The sequence below is a fragment of the Clavelina lepadiformis genome, chromosome 8, assembly GCF_947623445.1.
Source record: "Clavelina lepadiformis chromosome 8, kaClaLepa1.1, whole genome shotgun sequence".
NCBI lineage: Eukaryota > Metazoa > Chordata > Ascidiacea > Aplousobranchia > Clavelinidae > Clavelina > Clavelina lepadiformis.
Genome location: NC_135247.1, coordinates 13,079,851 through 13,107,123, shown reverse-complemented (window position 1 = coordinate 13,107,123; position 27,273 = coordinate 13,079,851). Strand labels below are relative to the sequence as shown.

At 34.1% G+C, this 27,273-nt stretch overlaps 4 protein-coding genes across 5 annotated transcripts; 3 read left to right on the top strand and 1 right to left on the bottom strand.

The window, feature by feature from the left end:
- Positions 1-2,174: 2,174 nt before the first annotated feature.
- LOC143469714 (uncharacterized) lies at positions 2,175-4,890 on the top strand. The gene is made up of 6 exons (XM_076967505.1): positions 2,175-2,665; positions 2,975-3,047; positions 3,271-3,473; positions 3,566-3,680; positions 3,860-3,959; positions 4,131-4,890. Exons 1-6 carry the CDS (start codon positions 2,232-2,234, stop codon positions 4,334-4,336), a joined length of 1,131 nt encoding a protein of 376 aa, XP_076823620.1. The 5' UTR covers positions 2,175-2,231; the 3' UTR covers positions 4,337-4,890.
- Positions 4,891-8,227: 3,337 nt separating this feature from the next.
- LOC143469113 (CDK5 and ABL1 enzyme substrate 2-like) lies at positions 8,228-9,578 on the top strand. 2 transcript variants are annotated; one of them, XM_076966679.1, is made up of 5 exons: positions 8,228-8,344; positions 8,439-8,512; positions 8,799-8,876; positions 8,951-9,139; positions 9,283-9,578. In XM_076966679.1, the coding sequence occupies exons 4-5, from the start codon at positions 8,993-8,995 to the stop codon at positions 9,406-9,408; spliced, it is 273 nt and encodes a 90-aa protein (XP_076822794.1). In that variant the 5' UTR covers positions 8,228-8,344; positions 8,439-8,512; positions 8,799-8,876; positions 8,951-8,992; the 3' UTR covers positions 9,409-9,578. The 2 variants fall into 2 exon arrangements, with proteins under 2 accessions (XP_076822794.1, XP_076822793.1); XM_076966678.1 differs by having other exon boundaries at positions 8,249-8,344; positions 8,951-9,184.
- Positions 9,579-11,731: 2,153 nt separating this feature from the next.
- LOC143469591 (NADH dehydrogenase [ubiquinone] 1 beta subcomplex subunit 3-like) lies at positions 11,732-18,308 on the top strand. The gene is made up of 4 exons (XM_076967338.1): positions 11,732-11,803; positions 12,731-12,805; positions 16,377-16,509; positions 18,152-18,308. The coding sequence occupies exons 2-4, from the start codon at positions 12,756-12,758 to the stop codon at positions 18,242-18,244; spliced, it is 276 nt and encodes a 91-aa protein (XP_076823453.1). The 5' UTR covers positions 11,732-11,803; positions 12,731-12,755; the 3' UTR covers positions 18,245-18,308.
- LOC143469590 (sphingomyelin phosphodiesterase-like) lies at positions 18,224-25,984 on the bottom strand. The gene is made up of 12 exons (XM_076967337.1): positions 25,640-25,984; positions 23,694-23,901; positions 23,364-23,456; positions 22,999-23,245; positions 22,810-22,926; positions 22,605-22,700; positions 21,945-22,115; positions 21,091-21,242; positions 20,850-20,993; positions 19,273-19,459; positions 18,914-19,019; positions 18,224-18,834 (listed from the first exon to the last, which is right to left on the bottom strand). Exons 1-12 carry the CDS (start codon positions 25,852-25,854, stop codon positions 18,684-18,686), a joined length of 1,887 nt encoding a protein of 628 aa, XP_076823452.1. The 5' UTR covers positions 25,855-25,984; the 3' UTR covers positions 18,224-18,683.
- Positions 25,985-27,273: the final 1,289 nt, after the last annotated feature.

Genomic DNA, 27,273 nt, shown 5'->3' with positions numbered 1-27,273 from the left:
TTGTGGTAAGGGTTCTTTGTGAGGTATATAATTCAGCGTGTCAGGATTGCTGATACAGTAGTAAGTAGGTCTAGTAATGTTTCTGATTTTCTGATTTTTTTAGTTGGTATTCCTCTCTGGACTTTTGTGATGATGTAAGAAATTAGACTTGGCGACTTGCTTTCTTTTCTTTATACTGGCAGTAAAAGTAATCAGGTAAAATCTGCAACTAGAAGTTTTTTAGTGTGTTGTTCAGTGCTCGGTATCAAACTATTGGCATGGTATATACAGTAACTAGCTTAGATAGTAGTCTACATGTAACACGATATTATGCAAATGAAAAGACTTTTGTGATCTGTAGGCTATTCTGTATTTGCGACAGCCAGCTACCGCAAAAATACTTTTTATTTGGTTAGTTGATCATTGTTATGTTGATCATTGTTGAAGTTTGAGTTGTTCGTGATGTAAGCTGGTGACTATCACTATCGCTTTACAATTACATGCAGATGAGCAGTAATTATAGCGATGGTATTTTGTCGTGTGTATGAGGCATGAATTGCGATTAAGGTTGGCATTTGTTCATTATAATGGATATTCGCAGTACCCCTATTTTGTGTGTAGCCCGTGTGTACAGTTATATAAGACACAGATGATCGATTAAGCAGGAAGCGTTTGTTCATTTGACTGTTTTGGGGATGTTTGTGTATAATTTTCGAGATGTAAATTTTAATTTGAGAACATGATTTCATGACTGACCGCAAAATGACAACCTACTTACTCAGTTTGCCATAAAATTCCTTTATCAAAAGTCTTTGCTAAATAAACAATACATCGATGAGAAAAAAGAGTACGTGCGAGTTTGGAATAGTTATTTTGGGAACAGTCAATATTTGAACAAGTTGTGGCCAGGGATGACCGAAAAATCAAACGATCTATTACACAAGTGCCGCGTAGAATGTAAGTTTATTTGTAAAATCGTGATATGATGTTTATTTCTTTCAACGTAAATTTCATATACCTTACAATTTCATTCGGTTTGTTGAGTTTGCAATCAGCACTAAGTGAATGTTGTTAAATACTAAGTCAATTTAGTCGCCAAACATACGTTTAAGGTGAGGGGCGAGTTCAACAACAGATTGACCTAAAATCAAAGAGTATTTGTCAGTAAATATACTGGTGAAAGGATCTGTACTAATATATAATGGTTAAGCAGTCATTGCTATAATAAAATAAGAGGAAGAAACTCAAATTCATCTCTTAATTATGACGAGAATACCGGTTTTTATGACGTTACAACAAAAGAAACAAAATGGTTGACTCAGGTATTTGGATCAAGTGTGAATCCAATGTTTGTTGTAACAGACAAGTAACGAATTATATGTATTATTATTGTGTACTCAGTATAACAGTAACATTTTGTGTTAAATAAACCTAAACTAGCTTACCTTTGGCGTATTTGTGCTGGTTAATGCAAAACGCTACAGTTCAGTCGTGGCTGTTGGCTCTAGGCCAGACCAGGAACGTTAACAGACGTAAAAACAAGATTGCTTTATTAGTTTATGTACTGCCAATGATAACATTCCTATGCTGAAAATTAACACTACCTGCCACTAATCACCTACCTACGGCAACGTATTCCAGCCAAAACGCATTAGCTAACCTTCCATACCTAATAAAAACGTCAGTTATCAAGCATATTGTTTTACAGAGTGACTTCACCATGACCTCGATATCCGCCATAAAAGAAAACCAAATTTGCGACACAATTTTGGCAATAAGGCCTTAACCACTACATATTATTAGAAGTTCATTCTTCGGTTTGTTTACTGACAAGTACTCTTTGATTTTAGGCCAGCTAGTTTTTATATTTGACCGTCACTTTAAGATAAACTCTGAAAATCTAAGGCATACAACACTCACATAGCCTATACGTGAGTTTCGTATACTTTAGATTAGAAGTAAGTAAGTTGCTTGGCAGGATTTCTATGACAGGCTATCTTAATCCCAAAGTCTTATTAATCCAACTTCTCGGTTGGAAATAGCCTACTGTATTTTTGGCAGTTGTTTGCTATTGTATTTAATAATAACGCGGCATCTGATCCAAACTTTTGAAATTATACAAAAATATCAAAATTAACCTCAAAAGTAAGTATTCTTACGTCGTTATTTGTTTAAAAGCTCCCAAACCTATCACACTTCTTTATTTTACTGTATTTACATATTAGAACACGGAGGTATAGGTGCTGACTAAAATGAATAAAAGTAGCAAGAACGAAAAATTGTACCCATGTGGTTTACAAGATAAACAGTGGAGCTGGTTGAAGCCAGGCTTTAGCGGCAAAGTTCTGTTTTTGGTCTTCTCGTCTATACTGTTGGCCTTGATGGGGTCTTCTGCCAGGGGTGAATTATTCTTATTCGCCGTCATGCTATGGAAGAATTGGGATGATTTCTACTTTTTCTATCCACGAGAAAATAACGATTCATTGGCAAAGGTTGACGATTCTTTTCAGTCTGAAAGGAATTCAGTAAATGTTTCGGAAGCGTCCAAGATTCTGAGTCAAAATAGCAATAATTTTTTAAACAAAGTATTGGAGGATTATTATCTACAAGACGTCTACATTCAAGTACCGATGGCATTGTTAACGTCGTACCTAGTATTTTTTGTCGTCGGAGGTTACTTACAATGGCAAGTAATACAAAAAGAAAGCATAATTAGGCTACACAACAAATATTCGAAGGTTTAAACGTATATTCTGTCGTTAACAAGCATAAGCATAGCATAGCCTAATAGTATGACCATATCATAAGCATAGCCTAAGGTTTTTTTCAAAAAACGCATCGTAATGCATCGTCATCGTTTATGAGCATCGTCATGCAAACTGCTGATTATACAGCATATAATTTTACGTTCCTCTTCAAGTCCGCTTTAAACTGCAGTTTAAATGTTCACTTCGCGGTTAAGGCGTATCACTACTTTCTTTGCTCTTGCTTGTAGGAACTATTATATCAAGAAAAGAGACAAAGCTGAAGAATGGAAATGCCAACCCCAACGATTTTTAACACGGGAGGTTTGTTGGAAATACTGACTTGTTTTTGCATATTTTTGCGATATCTTTCCGAGATTGTAGTTTTTTTGTTGCAGCATATTGCTTGTAATAATCATGTTATCTAAAATATGAGCGGACATCAAATATAATTCAAAAGTTCAAGATTGCTGTCAATATTTCTGTCAAGTGACGCTGTTAGGTAACACTTTTGAATACGAAAGTAAACTACATAGATTTACTCTAGAATGAAAGGCACGAAATTTACCTCGGTGCCGTATGTCTTCTTGTGAATGGAACATTTTCTGGAATTCTATCAACATACGTGAAAAACGGGGGAGCTCTGTCCAAAGTTTACTTCGATGTAAACAAATATGGATTTCCGTATTTCATAGTATCAACCATTGTATACTTCTTACTTCAAGATGCCGCTTCCTACTATTATCACAGGTGATACTTTGATGCAGAATATCATTCCTTACCGGCCAAAAAGCTTTAGCAAAATACTTATGTGATGGAAATATATTTATGGCAATATGCAGAATGCTTCATTGGCCTTTCTTCTATCGCAACTTTCACAAGTGGCATCATCGTTATCATTCCCCTACTGCATTTAGTGCAGTCGCCCTTCATCCTGTGGAATCCGTGGTGTTTCAGGTATGTTATATGCTGCTGTTTTCCGTGGAAGGATATATTTTGTGCATAGACCATTGCAACTAAAAAGCTTGTAAAAAGTAATATATCAAAATTTTAAATTAATAATAGGCTACCGCTAGACTAATGCTAGGTTATATGCATCGGTGGAAATTAACGGAGCAATTCGTGAATGTTTTCAGTTTCTCCTTCTTTTGCCCCTTTTCTTCGTACCCTTGCATTTCGTGTCCGTCGCGGGTTGTTTCTACTACCTTTATTACTACGGTCTCATAGATCATTCCGGTAATACTTGTTTTCAGTTTTCATGCATTTTTTGTATTTCTTAAGATAAACACATAATCCGGAATTTAGAGTGGGCCAAATTTATTGGATTCATCCCCATTTAAACTTTTGTTTTCGTGTTTTTATTTATTACGGTTTTTACATGAAAACACGTTGTAACTTACGTTATAGGAATCGACATGGAATCTATCTGGCCTTGGCAACCCCCCGTACGTTTTCACGACGATCACCATAAGTACTTTCATTGCAATTTTGGTTTCAATACTCTACTCTTTGATCGTTTTCACGATACATTAAGACGCACCGATCGCAAATATGGTGAGGGTATCTTCGGAGGTAAAGGTTCTCCTGCTGGTGAAAAAGCGAAGAAAGCATAAGTATACGTTTGCAATTTTTAATTTATATTGAATGTTTTTGATGGAAATATTTTTTCTTTTATAGTTTTAAGAAGTATTTATTTCCGGAAACATTCAACGATTTTTTTTTGCAAAAAAATTAATTTAATTTAAAAAAATTTGATTTCATTTCAACACCATTGATTAACATTAACATAGTTTTGTAATATTGTGTAATTGAGCTTCATTTATTTTTAGATATAGATTGCCTCTATACTTTTATACGTTGTTTAGTTAGACTTTATTTGGCGCCATTTTGGAAAATGACAGTTGCATTTTTATTAGCGAGAAAGCCACTACTTGATGCTGTATGTTCGTTGACATTGCGACTTTATTCCAATTTAGCGACTTAAGAATCTTATTCCTCTGTTGTAAAAGTTAACAAACGGTATAATTACAGTATAACTGTTCAACTTGTGCAATCAGCTGGAGCGAGCGTAGTTACTATTCTTCATCATGTTTAGTGTAGGATTGCAAATGTTTCTTAAAAGTCATAAAAAATCGGTGATATTCAGGTGAAATAAATAATCCTACCACACACGCCGCCTTATACGCTTGCATGAAGTTTATTTACACTCAGCATTTATTCTTCCCATTTCCGGTCATTAATGGCAACAATTAGTGTTGCTATTAAAGTGCAATTTGATTTATGGCTTTGCTGACTAAACTTTTTTGAAGCACTTCATGAGCAAGCAAACTATGAGCAAGTCATATGCGCAAGCAACATAAACCATTCCAGCCAGAAAATGGTTAATGTTCAATCAAGTGAGTACCTTCTAAATCAGGTGGCAAATAAGACGGTAGAGGTTGTTAAGGAATATTACCCATAGTGGTAGGCTGTTTTGTAGACCTGCTGGGCAGTTCTAAAATCGGACAATACTATACAATAAGAAAATCAAAAAGCCAAACGAAAAATGTGTGACAATCGAAACTTGCACAAAGACTAGCTCGGTAACCAGGGCTCGAGCGATGAGGAGCCACGTCGGTTAGGTTGTGGAAAGAGTTTCCTCAGTCCGAGGACAAAGATTATCATACCATATATAATAATTGATAATATAAGAATATGCTGCTAACTGGTAAGCTGCAAATTTTATATACTGTCTTTAAATGATTATGCTTTACCAATCAAACTACCCTCTCTTAGGTAACACGTTTAGTTGTTGCTCTCTGGATTATTCATAAACCATACGCATACTTGTAGACTTCACACATGCGATAATAATACCAGCATAAATCCCAATTGAACTAGGTATCGAGGAACAGTTTCAAACACCCTTCTTTGCTGAAATTCAATTTTAGTTCATACTTCGACTTGAAAAAGCGGGCCTACTTGTTTCTTTGATATTGATTAAATATATTTTTAAATATTTGTGGTATTTTGATATTTGGTTTCAAATATTTTCACTACATCATAAACATAATGTGCTAAAACAAGTTGTCTTCCCCATATACGAAATTGAGAATTATATAGGCCTAGTGCATTTTAAATCAATTTTTGTCTAACGACATCAAATGGAAGCAAGCAGGTTGCAAAACATTCAGCAAAAATATAATTGTGTGCTTTGAGGTCGTGAGCAAATACTTACTTTACAGTAACTCTTCTTACAGTAACCGTTTAGTGTTTATTTGCTGGGACAACGGGGTTGATCGGCCATAGTTCAATTATTTTTACCGACAAATATTTGCATCACCAATCGAAGTCACGTCAACTATATGGTGAACCCAGCGGTTTGTATACCAAACAACACATTAAAAACGGGCTCGCATGTATGAGCGTAACGCACTATCTAAGGAGTAGATACAGGTAGGTGCAACACATCTACCGCTTAAAATGCTAGATTGTTGTAGCCAACAACTTTTGCCGTTTGTGCAGCCGAAAGAAATGTCGCACCGTGTGAGCTTAAATCATGTTTCCAGCAATGTTCTCGTTAATTTTGCAAGTGTCATATGGCAAAAGTTAAACCCTGTGCGTTAGTTTACGTTGTGCGCATTTCAATAGGCCTATACTGAAAATCCACAATATAAATTAATGAACAACAAAAACCCTATTTGTCTAGTCTAGTCTAGTCCATGGTGCATGTCTAATGTCTATAATCCACGCTGGTCAATTCAGTCTTGAAAGAGATAAATTGACATCGCACGATCAATTTTTTTAGTTTATGTAATAAAAACTAAACTACATTATTTCCAAGCATATTCCACTTGCATTAAACAGACACTTCAACTATAAGAGAACTATAAGTAAGATACAGTAATGTAGAATGCTACGCGTATAGTAGTAGTAGTATATAATAAGCTGTGAAAGACTGGGTTTTCCTAACGCTCTTGGCTTGTGCTTTTAAAATACTCAGATTAAAGTAATGGACTAATAAAAGAGTTTCATGCAAAATGCTATATTTGATGATACGCAAGCTGAGTTAATTTTACATACAAAGAGTTTATGAGTTTATAATTAGTAAAACTTTAACAAAGAATACAGTGATCGTTTTATTTAAACTTGCTATAATAATATGCAACTACCCTAAAATGTTCTAATGATTTGCAATCGACCCACTTTGTCATTGTGACCAACCAACCAATCTTATTAGACGGCTCTATGTCTTTTTGAACGAATCCATCAAGAGCTCCGACTGGTCGTGGCGTCTATAGGATCCTTTGGCAATATACTTTCTGCCCCTAGTTTTATGTACAATTTCAATGTGTCGCAGTCCCGTCAGCAAATCACACCACTGATGTACGCGTCCGTTATCAACTATTGGGGCATGACAAGGTATATCTATGGTTTCTTAGGCAATTTTCTGTGACGAACCCCAGCAAGATGTTTTTCTTTTGATGCTATTTTTTTTGGTTAAGAGTTATTTGTATTGCACCTTCCGATCTTTGCTATCTTTTTTAGCTTAGCTAATGAATTTAATTTTTTAAAACTTTGTTTACAAACAAAACATATTAACTTAAAAATAAACAAAAAAGGTTACCTATACTGCAGGACACAAAAAGTAATTATATGCTACAAGGTTTTTTTTATATACATTGTTTTAATCTTTTGTTTCTTTCTCTGCAAAATCTGAAACGCATAGATTCAATTATTACGTATGGATTATACGTTTACCAAAGCAATAAGCCAAAACCGCATTAGACTGCTTCTATAGCCTATACCGCATTTTTATAATTACAATTATTATAATTATAAATACAGTACGTCTTATAATTTTTACTATGATAGAAATTCCACTTTCACCAATCCCTTTGCCATTAACTTATAGTTTATAGCTATTAGCCACAATTTTACATCGCTGACACACACTGCAGTCTCTGGGCCATACTTGATTAAATAAACAGTTTATTATGACTTCATAAAACAGTTTCTTAAAATGAGATTTCTGAAATGTTATTTAACTTAAATTTTGTTTGTTCTACGCTTTTTACAATACCATAAGACACCATGTTACGTCACTCAAGCTTTTAAGTATTTCAAATCAATACACTTCCTTTTCCGTTTTAAGCGCATTTGTTTAAGGAGTAAAAGCGCGTCCGTCGTTTTTTTGCAATTATAGGAATCTGGATCAACAATACAAATGCAGATGTTCAAGACCGGCGCGAAGTTGATTACCGGTTCCCTGGTTACTTATTTACGATTTAGGCGGTTTCACTTGTCAAACCACTTGCGACCTGTTGTATAAGTCATGATTTTAAATTCATAGAAAAATAATGTAAATTTAAATAAATTTATACAAAATGAAATAAACCAATTAAATTTAAAAACAAATAAAATTAAAATAAATCAACACTAAAGCAACTAAATTAAAAAAAAAAAACTTATAAAAAATTAAAATAAAATAATTTTAAATAATTTTAATTAAAAAAAATTACAAAAAAATTTTGTGTTTGCTGCTTTTTATATTGGACAAGTACAAAAAGCTTTGCTTGATCATATACTTTTTATTTAGGTGTCATACAACGCTTTACTTCATCCAAGTTTTAATGATTTAGGTTAGTAAACTCACAATTTTTGCATCCTATTATTAATTATAAGGTTATTATAGTTATTTATGGTTTATTAACTTTGTAAATTTTGTTTTTACAGCTCCAGTTAATTTGAATAGTCCACAATGGACTTGTGGAAAACACAGACGAGTATTAAGATTTAATAGTTACATCGTAAGTATGATATGCATTTGGTGTAATTATTATTTTGAATGCCAAATAGCTTTTACTGTTTTAATAAAGATATCATATGATTGGTAGTCGAGGAAAGGTTTTTGTTGTTACAAAATTTAGTAATTTGAACAAGTTTGAGAGTTGGAATGGATGGTGATCTGTGGTGTGAGGCTTGTCCAAGAATTTTGTTTGGTTTCGAAACTTTTTATGAATTATTTTTATTGTGACATTTTATTCTCTTTGCACCTTTTCAATAGCTTATTTTATCTCCTATTTTGCATTTCAGGTTAGCATTGTAGACTACACAAAACCAAGTGAGCTTAAACGGGACTTAAATCTTAAGTTCAAGAAATGTTACCCGCAGGTACGTTTTGCACATACCCTACTGTATAACGTACAGAGCGCAAAATCTGGAATATACATAAAGTGTTTTTGCAGGTGTGTTTAACATTATCAAAACTTCGTTCATTGGAAAAACAGATGATGCGTTCCGTAAAAGCATTTGGTTTACAACCTGCGGTATTAACGTACGCAAAATACTATTTTGAACGACTCGTTTTTAGCTGTGCAATTAATAAAGCCAATCGCCATCACTTGGCAGCCGTTTGCCTTCTTTTGTCTGCAAAGGTACACGGTGATTTGAAAACTGAAGTTGTTCCAGAGCTAATTTCAGTGAGTTAAGGTCTTTTTTCGGAATCCTTTTTCGTAAAACTGTAACGAATAAGTGATCATTTCGAAAATTGCATTTTTACGTTGTATTTTGATTTCAGATTTTGGAACATTATTTCAAAGCGAACTGCAGTGCATTTCTTCCTTACGAGTTCGCCGCATTTGCTGCATTGAAATTTTCGCTAATTTTCCCGATTCGAAATCGGCATCTCAGTGATGAATCTTGATTGCTGATTTTTGGACCAAACCGATTTTTAACTACCTCCCTACAGGTGTTTGTCAGAAACAACTTGAACCAACATTATTACTAAAGTCTTTATTGAATCGCGTTGTTGAAGCTGATGTCTTGGTCACAAACAACGAAAACTCAAACACACAATACAAAACTCATATTGCAGGCCTACTTTTATTTCAGGAATTGCGAGTTTTAACCAAGATTTAATCGAAAGGGTTCTTACAACTAAAGAGGTTCTTAACTAGGCGAGCAGCATAGTTAGTTATGTTATGGTGAACTAAGAGTAGTGAGAAAGATGGTTTGCTGGCTTCGTTTTATGAGGTGTGATGCTGGCATCTGAATCTTTTAGATCGAATTTAATGCAATAAAGTCACTGTCTTAATTTGACACTAGACTAGGGTTACCATATTTGATAATGCACAATCCCTGACAAATTTACCTCAGTTGCATTGACCAACTTTGGAATATTTCCAAAGTACATTGCCGCCATTGCTTTTTTGTGAAAGAAGGATAAACACAAAACAATACAAAAACAGCAAAGAAATGTTGCATTGCAATACACGAATGCAAGTTTTCTTCTATACAGGAACATTTGTGAAAACGAAAATTAGCACAAATTTTTTTCAAAATACACTCCAAATTAATTAAATAATGAACGTATAACAGTTTATGAATAATACTCTACTCTCCCTCATACCAATCGTACTTTTCCGAAGATCTGATTTTTTTTTGAACAAGCTCTTGTTTGACTTCAAAAACACATAAAATTCTCAACAAGACATGCTTTGTACTGAAGTGTTAAAATTACTTTCATTCTCTCAATGGTCATATTATCTCTTTATTAAAATTCTTACGAGCTGACAATGTTCGCGACCTAAAAAAAGTTTGAAAAAAGGTTGCAACCTAGAAAAATTTAGACTAAAATACAATTTTAAAAAATCACGGATTTTAAGTACATTTTAGCATTTCTCCCTGACTCATATTCAAGCACTAAATTCCCTGACATGTCAGGGAAAATCCGAATCCTGGCGTATGGCAACCCTATACTAGACTCCATCTGACTATACAGAAGTTGTGTGCTTGCCAGGCTTAAGTTAGCACATATATTCTCTAAATCTGAATTTTGTTATAGTGCTCAAGTCAATATCTGAAATTGGAATGAAACGAAATGGGACAAGACAAATGTAGATGCTAAGAGATTTGTTTCTCCTTAATTGCAAATGTGATAGTGTCAACTAGTGACGTGAAAAACTTCACTCAACAGCCGCTGCAAAGTTTATTGCTATTCACTGACAAGTAGACCCAACGTACCGTAATGTACTGTACAACATAGCAGAGCTCGAGAGTTAGTAGGGCTATATTAGCTATCAGTTCTTTTACAATATGCAAGAATTTTTTATATAGACAAACCTTGTGGTAAAGAACCGACATCTTCACTGACTCTCTGTTAGAAAGTTACACAACACCAAAACTAAATTAATAAATAATCACTTAAATTGATTACTCTTCCGTCATGCCCCTATAAGTACTGTATCTTGGGTAGCTCTGGACGGATCGCTCACGTACCCCAAACATCTTTGTTTTAGCAGTTGATCTTATTACTGGAAATAATAAATTACTGGATTATTGTGTTTTTGTTTATTAAGCGCTCTCAACGGCGTCAAGGCACGCTTAATATAAATATCGCAAAAAAAGAAAAGGATCGTGAAAAGTTCGGAATAGACACAGAGTAGGCCTATTTCCAAAAGCATTCTAAATTAGAAAACACAGAAAAAGGATACAATCTTTAATTTATAGTATAACTGAGTTCACTGGGGTTCGGTTTGTAGGTAAAGTCGCAGCATTCAAAATAACATGAAACAACAATAATATATTACTGGATTATTAAAGAAATATTATTGGAAAATGATTGCAACCTGAACCAGACATTGTTACATTTGCCTTTTTTATTTGTGGTATTCATCATCGTTGCTGATGTGTTTGCGACCACATGCTTCAGCACCATTTTTTTATATTTAATCGAAAGTTTCCCTTTCCTATGGGCTAATCCTTGACGAATTGGGTGATGTATTAGCTATGGAATAAGTCATTTGGATTTGTTGAAAAACATTTCTATAAAAGGGATTTTCCCGAAACGACATCGTGGACAGACATCTTATAAGTTATATGGGACGTATATAATTGCACTGGGCAGTAGAGTCGGGCCGTTTACATACAATTAAGAAAGCGAAAAAGGAGTTTCTTTCTTTATCATAGTGGGAAAAGGCTTTACCAAACTTGCAGGTCTATGCTGTACTAAACTGTAGGTTCAAAATCACTCGAGCATAACCATTTTCACCTTCGCCTTCTAAATGGTGTATAAAAACCTTTATCCATTTGACGCTAAGGTGAGAATTTGTTAGTGTTGGAAAGATTTGATTGGAAATATTCTGACACCCTGATCAGCTCATTCTGTCTTTATTTTTATACCTGGATGAAGTGTTTAGAGACCATCTGCTGACTTATTTTGGACTTACGTGGTAAAACTGATGTGAAATTCAACATTTCAAACTCTCAAGTAAAACGTTAACCATACTGCTCATCACCGCATGCAGCGATGAGTTGCAATTGACAATTTGACATATAGCTTAATATGACTGTATGGGTCTAGTACACAACCAGAGAATGCATTTGTATACTAAACTCCAGCTGCTCAAATTTGCAAGTTGTGACGTCATTTAGTTGTGCACTTCTGCAGTAGACCCCTAATATGTTGGTGAAAGATTAGAAGCAAATATCCTAACCTTGTTGACAAGAACAAGCAGTTGACTAGGCTATTCAATTTGCAGGAATACTTTAGGGAAATTTACTTAGTTTTATTTTAAGACAGTACAAGTCTCATCCTCGTCCCAAGATGAGCTACTACCGCCGATAGTAATTGTTAGCATCTATAGGCCTAATGCCCAAACTGGGATGTATGGCAGTTTTTGAAAACAAATGGTGCGTACAAAGACACAACTTTTGTCGTGATCTCGTGCACCAAAACCTTAATTCTTTGTATGTTTATTTTAAACTGGCGTTTAAACAACCAACTTTCGTTTATTATCATTATAAATCGGCATTAAGATAAAAATTGGCTTGCACGTTGATTAATCTTGTGCATGCAGCTGCCACACTTTCCACTATGGTCTAAGGCCAGGTGACAATTTGTTGTTTTGGCTATACTGATAGCAAACTAATCAATTATTTAATGAACTGACTGCATTCCTTAATTCTGTTTTTGGATTAAACCAGCCTACAGTAAAGACAAACAACTATATTTTACTGTTTTACAGGTTGTATACAGACATTATATAAAAAATGGGAGTGAAGTGGGAAGATATACCAAAAAAATATAAACCCCACTGGAGGTAAGCATATCTGCTTGTAGATGATTTATTTAATTATTGTTTAGTTTTTGGCGTTGACTGTGGGGAGCGAAAAGTATGATGCTAAACTCGTTGTAGACTGGTCAAACAAGTAACGTAAAAAGACCCTTTTCGAGCCAAGCTTGTGTTGTGGAACTGAATTTTAGTGATTTTTTTACAAACTTTTCCGTACTACTAACTTCCTTAGACAAATTAGGTAAGACATGATGTTATTGTTTACTTAATGACATATTTCAAGTTATTTTTTATCAATTGAAATGACTGGCTTGTCTTGTAATTAAGTTCACTTCATTATTGAATAAAAGTTTTTATGAAAAAAATGTACAGCTAAAGGTATTGTAATAGAAATTGAATAATACTTTAAGGACGATTTTTACGGCCCTACTAAAAATGCTTATGTGCTATGTGCACTACGTGCATAGTGTATCCGTCTTATCTATTCGTATAGCTCGTCCATTTGCCTAACTCGCAGCCATTTTGCTAATTATGAACATAACATAACGTGATGTAACATAACCCCATTATGCATCACAATGTGCATTTGTCTGTTTATGGACGTATTATTTTGTCAGTTAAAACTATTTCTGCCATTGCAACGCAAAGAGTAACAGAAAAATCACCTTACTTCTGGACAACATTCCATATTGAAAATTTAACTGAAAATTACATTATTGTGCAGCAACTCAAACGCTGCTGTCTTTTTGTTCAGCTTTCGCAGGAGTAGAGGGTTCTCAAGTTTGTGTAATCATGTGCAAATGCATGTATTATTTGCCTAAGTCGCCAGTTTTTCTATTCCCATTGAGATGGCAACTTTGGCAAATTCTACTGTAACATAACAATGTTATAGCAATAAGCTTATATTATCAGAAGTCGCATGAAAGATATTTATGTGCACATGAATAGTTACGTAAAACCGCACAGGTAAAAACTCTATACCGGAATCCCATTAAACAAGATAAATATTCTAAGACAAAAGGATACTGTAAGTATTGATAGGCAACACATTAACAATGAAAACTGATGCACTACATTGCAACAACATATCCTAAGCAACCTGTATATATATACAGTCGAAATCGGTTAATCGCATAGTCAATTTGCCAAGCTTTTTTATGCGATTAACCGATGTATGCGACTAACCGATGTATGCGTTTTTTACCTACATTTTCTCCGCTATTCTCTTTTAAACACCGGCGCACGCATTCTTGCTCCTCCGCCGATTTTTGGAATGACACAATGCATTATGACGCAACAAGTGGGCTTCCTTCTTTTCGATTTCGACACAAAAAAAAACACGAAACAAAAACGGAAGGTTGCGGTTGCGCTTTGCGACATAACAGTCCTTAAATAAAAATTAGTCTTGTTGTTCTATTGTGATGTAACCATCCGTAACAATCCTTAAATGAAACGTAGTTTTGTGGTTCATAATCACTGTGGAGAAGGCCTTTTTTCGTGAAGTTTTACTTTATTGTTCAAATCATTTACGTGCTACTGTCTCTATAGCCTTCAGCCTTGCGGTGAATTTAATCACAGCTGTCTTTAATTCACAACTGCTGTCTTCAGTGTCTTGTCGTGTATTTAATCGCTGCGGGTTATGGGAGATCTAGCGATGATTTTTGTTTATTGGTGAGGATAATCTCAAGCAACTTAACACTTCATCAAAGGAAATATGCGGTTAAGTGATACAAGTCTACAAATCAATCAAGAATTCCTATTCGATTAACCGATTTATACGATTAACCGTTATGCGATTAACCGTTGAATTTTCTTCACAAGTGAATGGGAATGGTTTGGGATTATGCAATGCTATGCTATAAAGCGATTAATGCCTTTAACCGATATGCGATTAACTGATTTCGACTGTATATATATATGTAAAGTCTGGTGTCGATTTTGCCCAAAGGATGTGTTGCAAGAATTAGACATGTCCAGAACCAGCAAGGATGGAGGAAAGTGATGATGTAGTCATGGTCCCATGTCAGCCTTCCACCTTTTTCTTGAATTGACTTTTGTGTAAAGTTGTGACACCCCGTAACTGAACATAATTGGTCTCAAGAGAGAATGTGGCGGTCTGCGTCCCATGCTGTGCTTATCTGCTTCATAAGTTAACGTAATAGATTGAGCAGGATATATAAACACTGATAAACGTAACTTTTATGATTTTACTTATTTGCTCCACATTGAACATCACCTTTTGTTTTGAATTTTTTCATCCTGTAAAATGCAAATTTAAAATAATCATTAAATACTTACAACAGTTTTATCGTAGTGCATGGGCATATTTTAGAAGCACCCAATTTTTATTAATGCATGGCTAGGAAGTTTAGATTTTTATGGATTGTAATGCTTCATGTGGGTATGAGACAGCAAGCAGAGTAAGGTTTGTTTAAGTAACGTCTCCTACTTTGTAACGTTCTTTCACTATTGACACAAATTAAACATGAGATTTGTTTATTGCCACTGATGTATTTTATGCTAGCTGAAACATCTGAAGAGGAGAAAATGGCCTGTGTTTTTGTCTTAGATGTCTTCAAATCGTTGGTAATAATTGTCTTTATACTATAATTAGTAGTATGTTGCTACTCTCCACACTTAACAGTCTTAAATTTGAATGATTGACCACTATTCATATAGTTCCTAGACACATTTCTTTTTACAAATTTTAAGATTTAAGTTTCAAATTCTACTTAGACAACTTTATTCAAAAAGTTTAGCTCTGTTTAAATGTTGAACACCAGAACTTTCTAATTAAACAACTTCGACTGAAAGCCAGCAAACCAGATTAAGGTACTGCTTATTTGCAAGGGAAAAATAATATCTGACCATGGCATTGCTGCTTTGATAACAAAAACATGTGAACTATTTTTATAATTGCCTTCCCCTAACAGATGTCTACTGTAAGACTTTGATACAAATTTTTGCACACAACTGTTGTGTAAGTTTTCATGTCACCAATTGTAGTTGTATATCCATTTTGTAAATACTGTTTTGTACTGTTGCATAACTTGAATAACATCATACAAAAAATTTTAGACTGTAGATTTTAAATCAGGCAAACAATTTTCTAGGCTTTGCTTATCTTGTCACAAGCAGTTGATAACCATTAAAATCACTCCCGGTATATTGTGGTGGTAAAGGTCAGAATTTGTAACAACTAAGCAATCCAAGCTTGATTTTCAGTGGCACTACACTATAATTGTAATGCCAAAAGCTTTAATGAGTTTTGCTTTCGTGGTTCTGGTTATCAATGCCAAGTTTAGGGAACTGTGTAAAAATCAACAAAGTGTATATATCCATGCACACAGACAAGCTTGATAAGTTTGAGCCCAAACGTTGAGGAGTCAGCACTAAGTTTACCTCATGCAAAAACTCTTCTCAGTCTTGAGGACAAATATTTCGATACTTTGCCATACATACTAGTTTTATATATAAAATATAGGTATATAATAATAAATCAATTTATTGCAGAAAGGAAATGAGATTAAAAGTACTGGGCAGTATGTTATAATGTTTATGTTTAATGCAATAAATGTGTTTTACTGTAAAAATGCAGCACATGGAAAATAGAAGGCACTCCTTTTGAGGAAACACAAAAGAAGCTCAATGCAAAAAATCTTCATGACCCATGGCTTAGAAACGAAGTATGGATTTACTCAATTCCAAAGCACTACTCCTCTTTTGTTAAGGTAGGTGTCATGCTGTATGTACAGCTGCCGCAAAATGACTTAAAACACCACATTACACTGCTAAAATAGCCTGGTAATTACGCAAAATGAAAAACGACTTGTCTCAAAGGTTGACACCCAACTATGACACCCTCAAAACAGAGTTTACAAAATTATGGTGCCAGGAAAGAAACTGGATTATTTTAGAAATCTGAGTGCCTCTATTCCAAAACATCTGCAAATTGTTATAAAAACAAAGGAAATGTGACCAAATAGTAATGTTTATTGTTTGTTTCAATAAAAATCCGTAGTTTAGACTGAAGTTGTGTTTTTAATGGAAAAATATACCAGGTCCTATATCATTTTGCGGCAGCTGTATATGTTTCTTGTGATTTGTATCATATCATAGCGTTAATAAAGTAAATAGAAAATATGATTGATGCAGGTTCAGTTACTATATACAATGTTGTCTGCACTTAAAAATTTATACTTATTTATATTTTGTTGTTCGTCTTATTTTTCCATTCCAAAAGTGTGTGAACAAAGGAAGTGGTCATATTATGAAGCTTTATTTGTGTAGAAAGTCTGGTTTTTACATTTTATATTTATGTCATTGTGATCCTAAACACTATGGAAAATAGCTGAAATAGGATTTTAATCAAAACAAGATTTTTACAAAACGAGGTGTTAGTAGGCGTACATCAATGCCCTAAATAAAAACAAATTCTTTCAATGCCTGCAAATTTTTAATTCCTCTTTGAATTCTTGACAGATTTGGTTCCATTTTTACTTTAGTTTTCTACTGTTTATCCAAGCACCCAGTCTATTGATTTTTATTGCTTATTAATGGGGAAAGTATATAAGAACAACAGAGTGCACCTTTGTGGACTAGCTGGTAAATTTTATTACAACACAAGGTATGAGCAGTTGTAACTAGAAAAGTCTAATTTATCAGTTGAAAAAAATGGTTTCGCAAAGTGAGTGGACGAATACTGCACATTGTACAGGAAAGATATTGTTAGAGAAACGGAGTAATTACTGTACTGAACGACAGCTACAAGATGATGGCATAGTAAAATAATCAGACATATGCCCAAGGTGTCTAATCAAGTTAAAGCCCATGGTGTGTTAGGAATCTGCATATCAGGAATTTTTAATCTATTCTACTTGGTGTATTGAATTAATTTGTAAAGCAGAAAAATTTAAGAAACAAAGTTTGTTTTTTTTCAAGATCAAAATATCTTCAAGATAATTTGTAGTAATTAGTCTTTTTTACCATTACAAGTTAATTAATTAGTCTTCATTTACCAAGTAGTAAGGCCAGTGATTGTTTAAATAGTACCATAATGCGTATGTTTTTGTAAACTTGCTTTTTGTTATGAGTTACCTGCTTAATTACCTTTATCTATGTATTCCTTGTAGTTTTGAAAAAAATTGTGTGATTTCAACATGCGATTGTGTGCGAGCTGCAAAATCAGTAGTGTTTCTCAATTTGGTTATTATAATATGATATAATATTATATAATTAGTTGTCAATTTGGGATATTACCATTCAGCTAGAAGAGCCACAAAAACATGTCGGCGAGCTTCAGTTTGCTCACCTTTCGTAACTATATACTATCGTGATACAATTCTCTTTGCTTAAATGTATTTTTTGTTACAGGTGTTTACTAGAGGTATGATTCCTGGCTTTGCCCTTTTTCTTGGATTGCTTGGAATAAAACGCTACAATGGCTCTGAAACACAGCATCATTGAGTTTTTGTTTTATTTTTTCAAATTGAATTATATCATTAATAAAGATTCGGAAAGAAAAATGTGAGTGAAATCAAGTCAGCTTGGTGTAATGTGCAGGATAAATGCAGAGATTTGTCCATAATATACTGGTAATGCATTTAGTTTCGTATTACAACCAACAATTCTAAACAATATTGTGATTTGCAAGTTGTAGTATATACAGTTATTTTAATATTTCATTTAGAATTTTTTTTTGTAGCTGATGTACTTGTAGTCAAAATTAGTAGTCATATAGTCAAAAACCAATTATAAAAGTAAAATTAAATAGCAAGTTACAGTTTATTACAACAACTTACATGTTAAGAACTGGAATTATCTTAGGGTTTCATATTAGCTACACATGCATTGATTATTTTGGAATGAATTGTGTAAACAAATTACTTTGGTTTCACAAGCTTGGCTAACTTGTGCAAAAACTGTTGTCGCCGGCCCGACATTGTTTAATATTGCACAGCTGGTTTTGTCTGCAACCTTCATCGCAATCGGACATATCCAAATCCTTGGTAATATGATCATAATACTGCTGAGCTAGTTTGTCATCACTTGTAAATCTAGAAAATAAAAGTGTGTCATGACTTAACATTACAAACATTTTGAACTGGGGCTATTAGTAGGCTAATTAATGTTGACCTTTCAAGTAGATTTTCAAATTCAGGTGGGGAAAGATTTTTCATTCCATAGTCTTTAGAAAACGTGTATTCCAATTGCCATTTGGAATTTCCATTCAAGTTGGCATCTATTTAAACAGCAGTTGTAAATACAAATTTAAGAGTTATAGGAATCTTTACAGTACAGTACAAATTCCAACTCTAGCAATTCTGAATTCGGATCGTTTCTGCATTTGGGCTATCTAGCCTGTGTTCAATGCTGTCTTAATTTGAACGTTGACAAAAATTTAATGGTGTTTTATATTTTTGTTAACAATGTTTAGAAAGGGATAAAACTTCATAACTGCAAGCGACCTGTTTTATAGGCTACCAACAGCTTACCTGTAATATTTAAAAAGTAAGTTTCTGCGTCAAGCAATATATTTGTGGTCCCTTGGTAATCACCATCCATCGTATATATTCTGTATCCAGAGTTTTTGTACGAATAGGTAGTAAATCCTGGTCCAATGAAACCCACTACGCTTAAATGGGATGGGTCATTTTCATCATAAAACATTTTTAATTCATCCTACAGCAGTAAAAACGTCTTTGTTTTATCCTACTATTTTTATAGACGTAATTTTAGGCGCAATAATCTATAACTAGTGCAACCACATTCTGACCTTAAAATGTTATCCTTTTATAAAAAAAAACTTTTCGCATTATACTACACGTCGAATTAATTTACTTAGTATCAAATAAACAAGAGCTAGTTCAACGAAAAATATTTATTTAATTTATTTATAATGAACAAATGTTTTTGAACGGGATGAAAAAAAAAACTAAGCCTAGTTACCCAAACAACATAACAACGCAGGGCCAGATTTAGGGAACACCACCTTTTTTAACCAACCACTCTATACCACAAATAAGCAAAAATCCACTGATTTACAATGCAAAATTTGTATTTATCCACCAAATTTAAAGTTTTGCTTTAATTAAACGTTCATTTTCCTAACTAATTTCATTGCGTTTTAATGAGTTCAAACTGCACTGGAAAATGTGTTTCTATTTACCTAAAACTAATTGAAAACCGGCGGCACAATGCACATGTCGATGACTTAGGAAAATCTTGCTCACACTAGCGTGTTTATACGGAAGGGACCATTGGTAGGGCGACCAACCGTTCAACTGTCATATATTTCAAATGACTGTCACATGTTTGAAGACATCAAATGTCATAAATGTGACATATATGCTATGGCACTGAAAGAGATTTAGACAATTTGTGCAGGAAACGATGCTAAGAGATTACAAATTTTAGCAAATTAATCACCAGCAGATAATTTGCTTTTTTGAAAGAAATACGCCATTCTAGACCTTGTAAATTCAAAACTGTCTAGGGGACCATGCCCACCGACCCCCTAAGATTAATTGATATGTATCCTGCATTTTTATTGGACTGGAAAAAACTTTTCACACACCATTGACGGTGCCTTCATTCCTGCACAGAAATGTTCCATTAATTAAGTTTGAAGTAGGCCAATTACCATTAAATGCCTATCCCAAAATGAACCGAGGGCTGCGACGCTATAATAAATCATTTGAATTATAACAATGCGAAGAGCACAACCTTCGCTAGCCCACCAGATGCAAACTTTTTATAAATTACTTAACTGCCAAGGTTATGAACTTTACTTTTGCTAAATAAAATCGCCACAGCGTGAGAAGTGAGAACACGGCGCTGGGCAAATTATTAGGAATAGGCTACAGTTGTAAGCTAAGGTTTTAGCAGCGGAGACATAGGACTATTACAAGAAAAATAAGAGCAAATGGTTTTGGAATGTGTGATTGGACTGCATTGCGTAAGGGTTTGTGCAAATTTCATTGTATTCTGTTCCAGCGAAAAAATAGGACCATTTTGGCCTCTGGTTACCCAAGTTAGAGCTTGCAGTTTACACAGTAGGCCTATAACTTACTGAATGTGCGTGGCCAAAAAACTGAGAAATAATGGATTGTTGGTATCTATTAACAATAGCGTAATAATTGTAACTCCAAGATTTCATGCAACCATCCGTTGGACGATGTGTAATTATGAACACCTTCTCTTTTTCGTCTTCTGCCTATTAAAATGCAAGGTAAGACAGACGTATACAGGTAAAAACGCAAAATAAATGGTTGTGGCAGTTTAATTCTGCTTTCTACGTGAACGTTTTGAACCTTTTGCATAACTTTTGCGAACCAAGCTAACTGATCCTGAGGATCAACTGAGTTGTCTCCGACTATCAACCACCAGGAATCATCACTACAGAAATTTGAATTGAGCGACACAACTCGCAAACCAGGTCGAATAAGCGTGGAATAAAAGCCACCTAAAATTTAAAACTTAGCTGAAAGAATTCCTGCTTATTCGGCTATGTTAAAAGTTCTATCTTAGAGACTGAAAGTAGATTTTCGAAAATAACGTGATTATAAATTATTCATGAGTTATATTTATCATTGAAATGAGATCCAAGTGCAAAAAGAAGTTGACTTTAAATTAAAGCAATTGTCAATGACAGTAAATATTTTCCGAAGAATGAAATCACCAATAATAGTTTATCATTTAGTAACTATTGCCAAAATATACGCAAGTATGACGCAGGGTGGTAGAAAATATTAAATCACGATGATTAATTTTGTGCATGATGCTGTGCCTGAATCAGGTAGGCTACAGTATGAAGAAAATATTTTGTGTAAAAAACAAGAAAGAAGTATAATTTATCAAAGTGATCGTTTCACAGTCGGATTAGATCACGCTGCCGGTTGTTAAAGATATGCGATAAGGTTAGTTTAGGAAAATAGAAAAAGCAAAAGGTCAATTTAAGCTATACTGGTTTTAATTGCAGTGATTTCACATAGTGACGGTAAAATTGCCACCAACCCGGGCTTCATCATATCGTAGGCTAATTTGAAATACATTTTCGGCAACAATTGATGTGCTTAATGACAACTATTTTTTGGTTGAAGGTCAACTTATTTTAGTACTTGCTCGTCACTTTAAACAAAAAGCTGCAATGAAAATTCATTCTAACCTTGCTTCACTGTAGCCAAATCATTTTCCGGTATCCAGTTTGACCAGCTATCGTAGACTGTGTCATAGAGCCAGCTGATATCTGCACCAGGCTCATGATTAATAGAACTCGGAGGATAGGAATTCACTGGAGCACTTTCATGGTTTCCAAGAGCAGCATAAACTGGCGTATCTGATATATCGCAGAAAAAATCGTGTCTGGGAGAACGTCAGTGAAATTTTTCTTGTTTTTGTTTTGTATCAATTCTTTTGTAATGTCAATGTAATACTGTAAATACAGAATTTGATTAAAAGTCTCATGCTGTATGATTCAATTCATAAAAAAGCAACGATTTTCATGATATCTTACGAGAAGTAAACTCTGCTGCTTTGAGCTATAGGCGTCATAATAAGGAAAATATTTTTACTGAAAGCAGTTTTATACTTTAAGATTGGAATTCAAACAATTTATCTATCTCGGCCTTTTAAGAATCAACGGCTTGGTGCTTTTAGATGCTTTACATGGCAAGAAAAACTGTGCTTAATTTATTGTACAGTCTACATATGCAGCATAATTGAAGTCTATATGATTAAAACTTGCAGTCTTGTATTAACAGAAATATAGGAAAGCATTGCTTTCAAGTCTCAAGGTGCGGCACTTCTAAAATATTTTAACCATTACTTGGAAAGTAAGATTTTAATAGAGTGGTCCATCGATTAATTTTGTCTATTTGGTCCTCTTTCGTCTGATTCCATACATTGTGAGCTGGAATATCACCTTTACGAAAAGTTAAAGATAAAAATTTTATACGAACAAATGTAGATTTTATGCAAATACGTTCTCCATCTATATCAAAAACGAATAGCATTTTAGGTAACCTGTATACCGGTAAATAAAATAAAATCGAGATCAACTGCGCTTGCTACTTCCATCATTCCCTCAACGGTCCATTGAGGCATGTCGCAATTTCTGTAATCTCCCCACTTTCCAGCACCTTCGGAAGCTACAAGAATATAATCTTTAAAAGTGAGAATCAAGAATTTATACAGAATTCGAAAAAGATTGCTTTCCAAACCGTCACTTGGTGTTGGGTTGTTGTCTCGACAACACAAAGGTTCTCCACACACAGCACTTGCTCCCGGTTTGTATCTCACATCCATGTGAACATCGCTGAAAAATAGAAACTTCGAAGTAGGCGCTCCATCACTGGGTACTTTAGGAGGCTGATATGTTGGCACTGAAGTACTTGGCAACGTTACTTTCCATTCTGGTTCAAAACTTTCAGGTTTGTCACATTTGTCACTGAGCAGCCAGTAACAAAGCTAAAACCATTTAATTCAAATTAATAATCTATTTTAATTGCTGCATTTTTCAAGCATATTTTTGAATTAACCATAGGTCTATAGATTACATTGTAATTGTAATACAGTTTGGTGTTACCTCATCCGGTTTTAGATTAAAAAATATATAAAAAGCTTCGTCTTTGAATTCTTTCACTGCAAGTTTACAAACATTCTCATCTTCGATTTTAAACTGCAAGAAGATTTTTGGTAATTTTTAAAGGTTTGTGATCAAAGAATATTTCAACAAAATTTCATATTTCTGTATAGACATAGCCTACATAAGGTTATGTAGATTTTCTCATTGAAACAAGTTTTTTTAACAGTGTTTTTTTTAATAAATCCCTTTAACCTGTATAATTTAGAAGTTGCTTATGGATCATTGTTTAATCATGATTTTGCTACCAAATGCACGCTTTGACGTACTCACTTCTATGCAAACTCCCACTGCAACGACACTGATGATATCCTCGCCTAATTCGTTGTATAGCAAAGATTGAAGAAGCCTTACGCCGCCATCACACAGTTTACAAGTCATTTTTTCCTTATTAATTAAGTCATTTATTACTTGACTTTTCTTAGGTGATAAAATATCTCCTTGACTGAGAATGCGTCTGATCAGAAGAAAACCGATTTTCCTGCAAGCATGTAAGTTATTATTATAAACTGCTCAGGGTTGAGTTGTACACGAACTTTGGCATGAACATTAGCATTCTTAAATTCTCACGAACCCGAGCTTAAGTTTCAGGTCACCAGAACGTGTATAGTCTTATAAAATTTGAGCGATGTTTGTCAAACTTAATCACTAACAACTATTCATTTTAGAGCAAACGTCGTGTTAAATATCCTACTTCCGGCATTTGCTTTGTCACGCAATGTATACTCGTTATACGAGGTTACAGGTTAAATTGTGCAGCATGAACAGCATCGGATAAGTCACACAATGATCTTTCTTTGACTCCTGTAAAACTTGTACGAGAGCCTATACTAGACTTTTTCCTCAAAACGTTTTTCCACGATTTTGTCTGCATGTCAAATGCTTTCATTTAATAGGTCAATTGAAATGACCAGCGAGATGTTGGTTACCGGTTCCTTAATTAGGCTACTTATACTGAAACGTGAAATTGGTTACCGGCTTTGTGGTGACTTATTCTGTTACTTAATGAAAACCTTAATTTGAATGGTTACCGGTTACCGGTCAGTTACTGATGCGTGACGTTAGTTACTGTATCCGCTGGTTGCATAGTGATAGTCAATGACGTACTCGCACCTGAAGTGTGTTACTCACTAAATCATCTGCTGTCTGTTGTAAAGTCTTAGTTTAAAGTAATTTTGTAAGAATTGGTGTAAATTTACATCAATTTACAGCAGACAGTTTCAGTTCAATTTCAGTTAGGCGGTTTAAGTTTGCATATTGAAAATAATTCATATAAATTTGAAATCTATCAACCAATATTTATCTTACAAAAAGTTATGGAGTAGCATCACAATTAATTTTAAGAACGTAATAAAAACTCAAATTAATCCGTATACGAATGTTTATGTAAAGCTTAATAATTTTATTTAAATTTAAGTTAATTAATCTTTTTATTGAGAATCAAATAACTTTTACACAATTTAAAAGAAATTAATATAAACTTATAAAAAACCCAAGTCATCTATTAAAACGAAATGACGTTTGTAAAAATTGATATAAACTTCATGCAGTTCGGAAAATCTCAACTAAATTAATACAATATATGAACTCATAAGAATTCAGTTAGATTTTAAAAGATTCAAAAATTGAAATTAGTCAAAAAATTTAAAGAGGTATGGAGGATATTTAGATATTAGGTATAAGTTATAAATATTTAAATGTAATTAGATTTATATAAATTAGGGATGAATCGATTAATCGGCGACCGGCATGTAATTAATCTGTAACAGGCGTAATTATCCGCTATTTCACCGATTAGCTGGTGTTAATTGTTTTGGCCAATTGTTCAGCTTTAGTGATCGGCAATTGCTAAAATCTAAGTAAAAGATATGAATTCTCAAGGATCTGATAACAGACTGACTTGAATCAGCCATACAAAGTCGATCGATATCGATTTATCGGTGGCGATAAATCAAACCTTAATAAAATCAGTTTATATATGAGAATATTGAGAATTTATATGCTATAAAAAGTTAGCAATGGTTAACTATTACAACGATAGAAACAATTATACCGATTATCAACCATGTAAAATGGGCTGATACCGATTACTCAGTCACCGATTAATCTAGCCTGGTTCTTATAAGAACCAAAATTATTTTCAAATTTTCACAGCTCTAATTAGGCTACTAAGTATAACTATAACAAAAATCGCTTCAATTTCGTTTGTTGTTGTTTACCTTTTTAAATCAAAAGCTTCATGTTCTTTGCTGACAGCAGGTTTGTTAAAATTGGCAGGTAATTTGCCGTCAAGGCCTTCCCTGTTTAAAATACCATCGAGCAACACAACATCATTGTCTGGTGACCATTTCCATGTAGGTTTAGCATAACTTCCACAAAAGAAACAACATGCTCCTACAAGCAGTAGTATTATCGAAACTTCTTTGTTGACCATGATTTGCAGTTCCTATCAGACATATTAATATCTGTTTAACTGCGTCTTTTATCCCTATGTTTAGAAACATGAACTCATTGCATTCTTGTCGTGCCAAATTGAAATGACAACGTTTCTGGACACATCCTTTTTCTCTTTTCTGTGTTTTCAGAAAACAATGAAATTGGTGAATTCTATATACTGTAGGCTACAGTTACTCAGTTAGGTTGCGGTGCTCAGTGAAAAAACTAGCATTTTTGCTTTAAACTTCATTGCTGCAAAGAAAAAAAATTATCCCACTACTGCGACATTGTACTGCAGTAAATATCTCTAAAGAAAACTTATTCGAACTACGCAATCAAATACCGCGCTGCAGCCCTTCTGCGAGCTCACTTAAGCGGAATTAAAAAAAGTTTGTAAAAACTTTCCTCTTTCGTTCCCATATTAAGTGCAGCGTAACATAACTATCTACATTAAACACTATTTTAATTATATGAAAGGTGGATACCTTACACAGTAAGCCTTACCTTATAAGTCTTAACGAGAAATCATTATAGTTATGAAGTGTGTTCAAAAAGTGTCCAACCTCTGCGCATAAATACGCAACACAATACATTTGACATATTTTATTTTATCGCCTACTAAAATTGCCGTTCAAGATATCGCACTTTTTCCAACAGTTTCACCATTGCCTGTGACATTCCTAAACGCCTTCGCTGGAATGTTTTGTAGCTCCATCAACGACTTTTCACAAAACAACCTCTCTTGACTCAAATCACATCCATTCCAGCACGATTTTTAACTGAGAAAAAACTCGGAATTCTGGACACTTATGCTGTGAGCGTTTGCAAAGCAGTGAACGCACATGCAGCTTTACAAAGGCGACTTAAAATCTTGGAGTAGTATTTGTTAATAATTGTTTGGCCTGATGGTATTGGTGTAGAAAGTTTATTCATAATGCATAAAACCATTAAAGAATTAAGTCAGCATAACTTTACGTTGCTGAAAGGTTTTCATGGTTTTTGCCAAAGGCTTCCAATGAAAGGATTGAAAATTGCTTTGTGAGTTCCCAAACGTACACAGAAAGGTGAAGTCATTTTTTACAAAAAAACCACTTTGCCGAAGCGGAGAAAGTTAGATGTTACTTGAAGCAGGGAAAAATAAAGTCAGATAATTTTACAGTAAAACAGACCTCGCATATGCTCACTAACTGTAATACGAAGATATAGATTGCCAATAGGTTATTGGTTACTGTTGTTACAAACCTTACCAATAAGTCAAGTGAGATGTATGCTTACTTTATAGACTTAGCACTGACATTTTCGTCATTAGTCAAATGGATAGAAACTTGAACCTACTCTGGCAATACTAATGGTTGTAATCTATCTTGCTCCTTTATTCTTATGCTGTTTTATTCCTTGATCTTAGTAATGGCGTCTT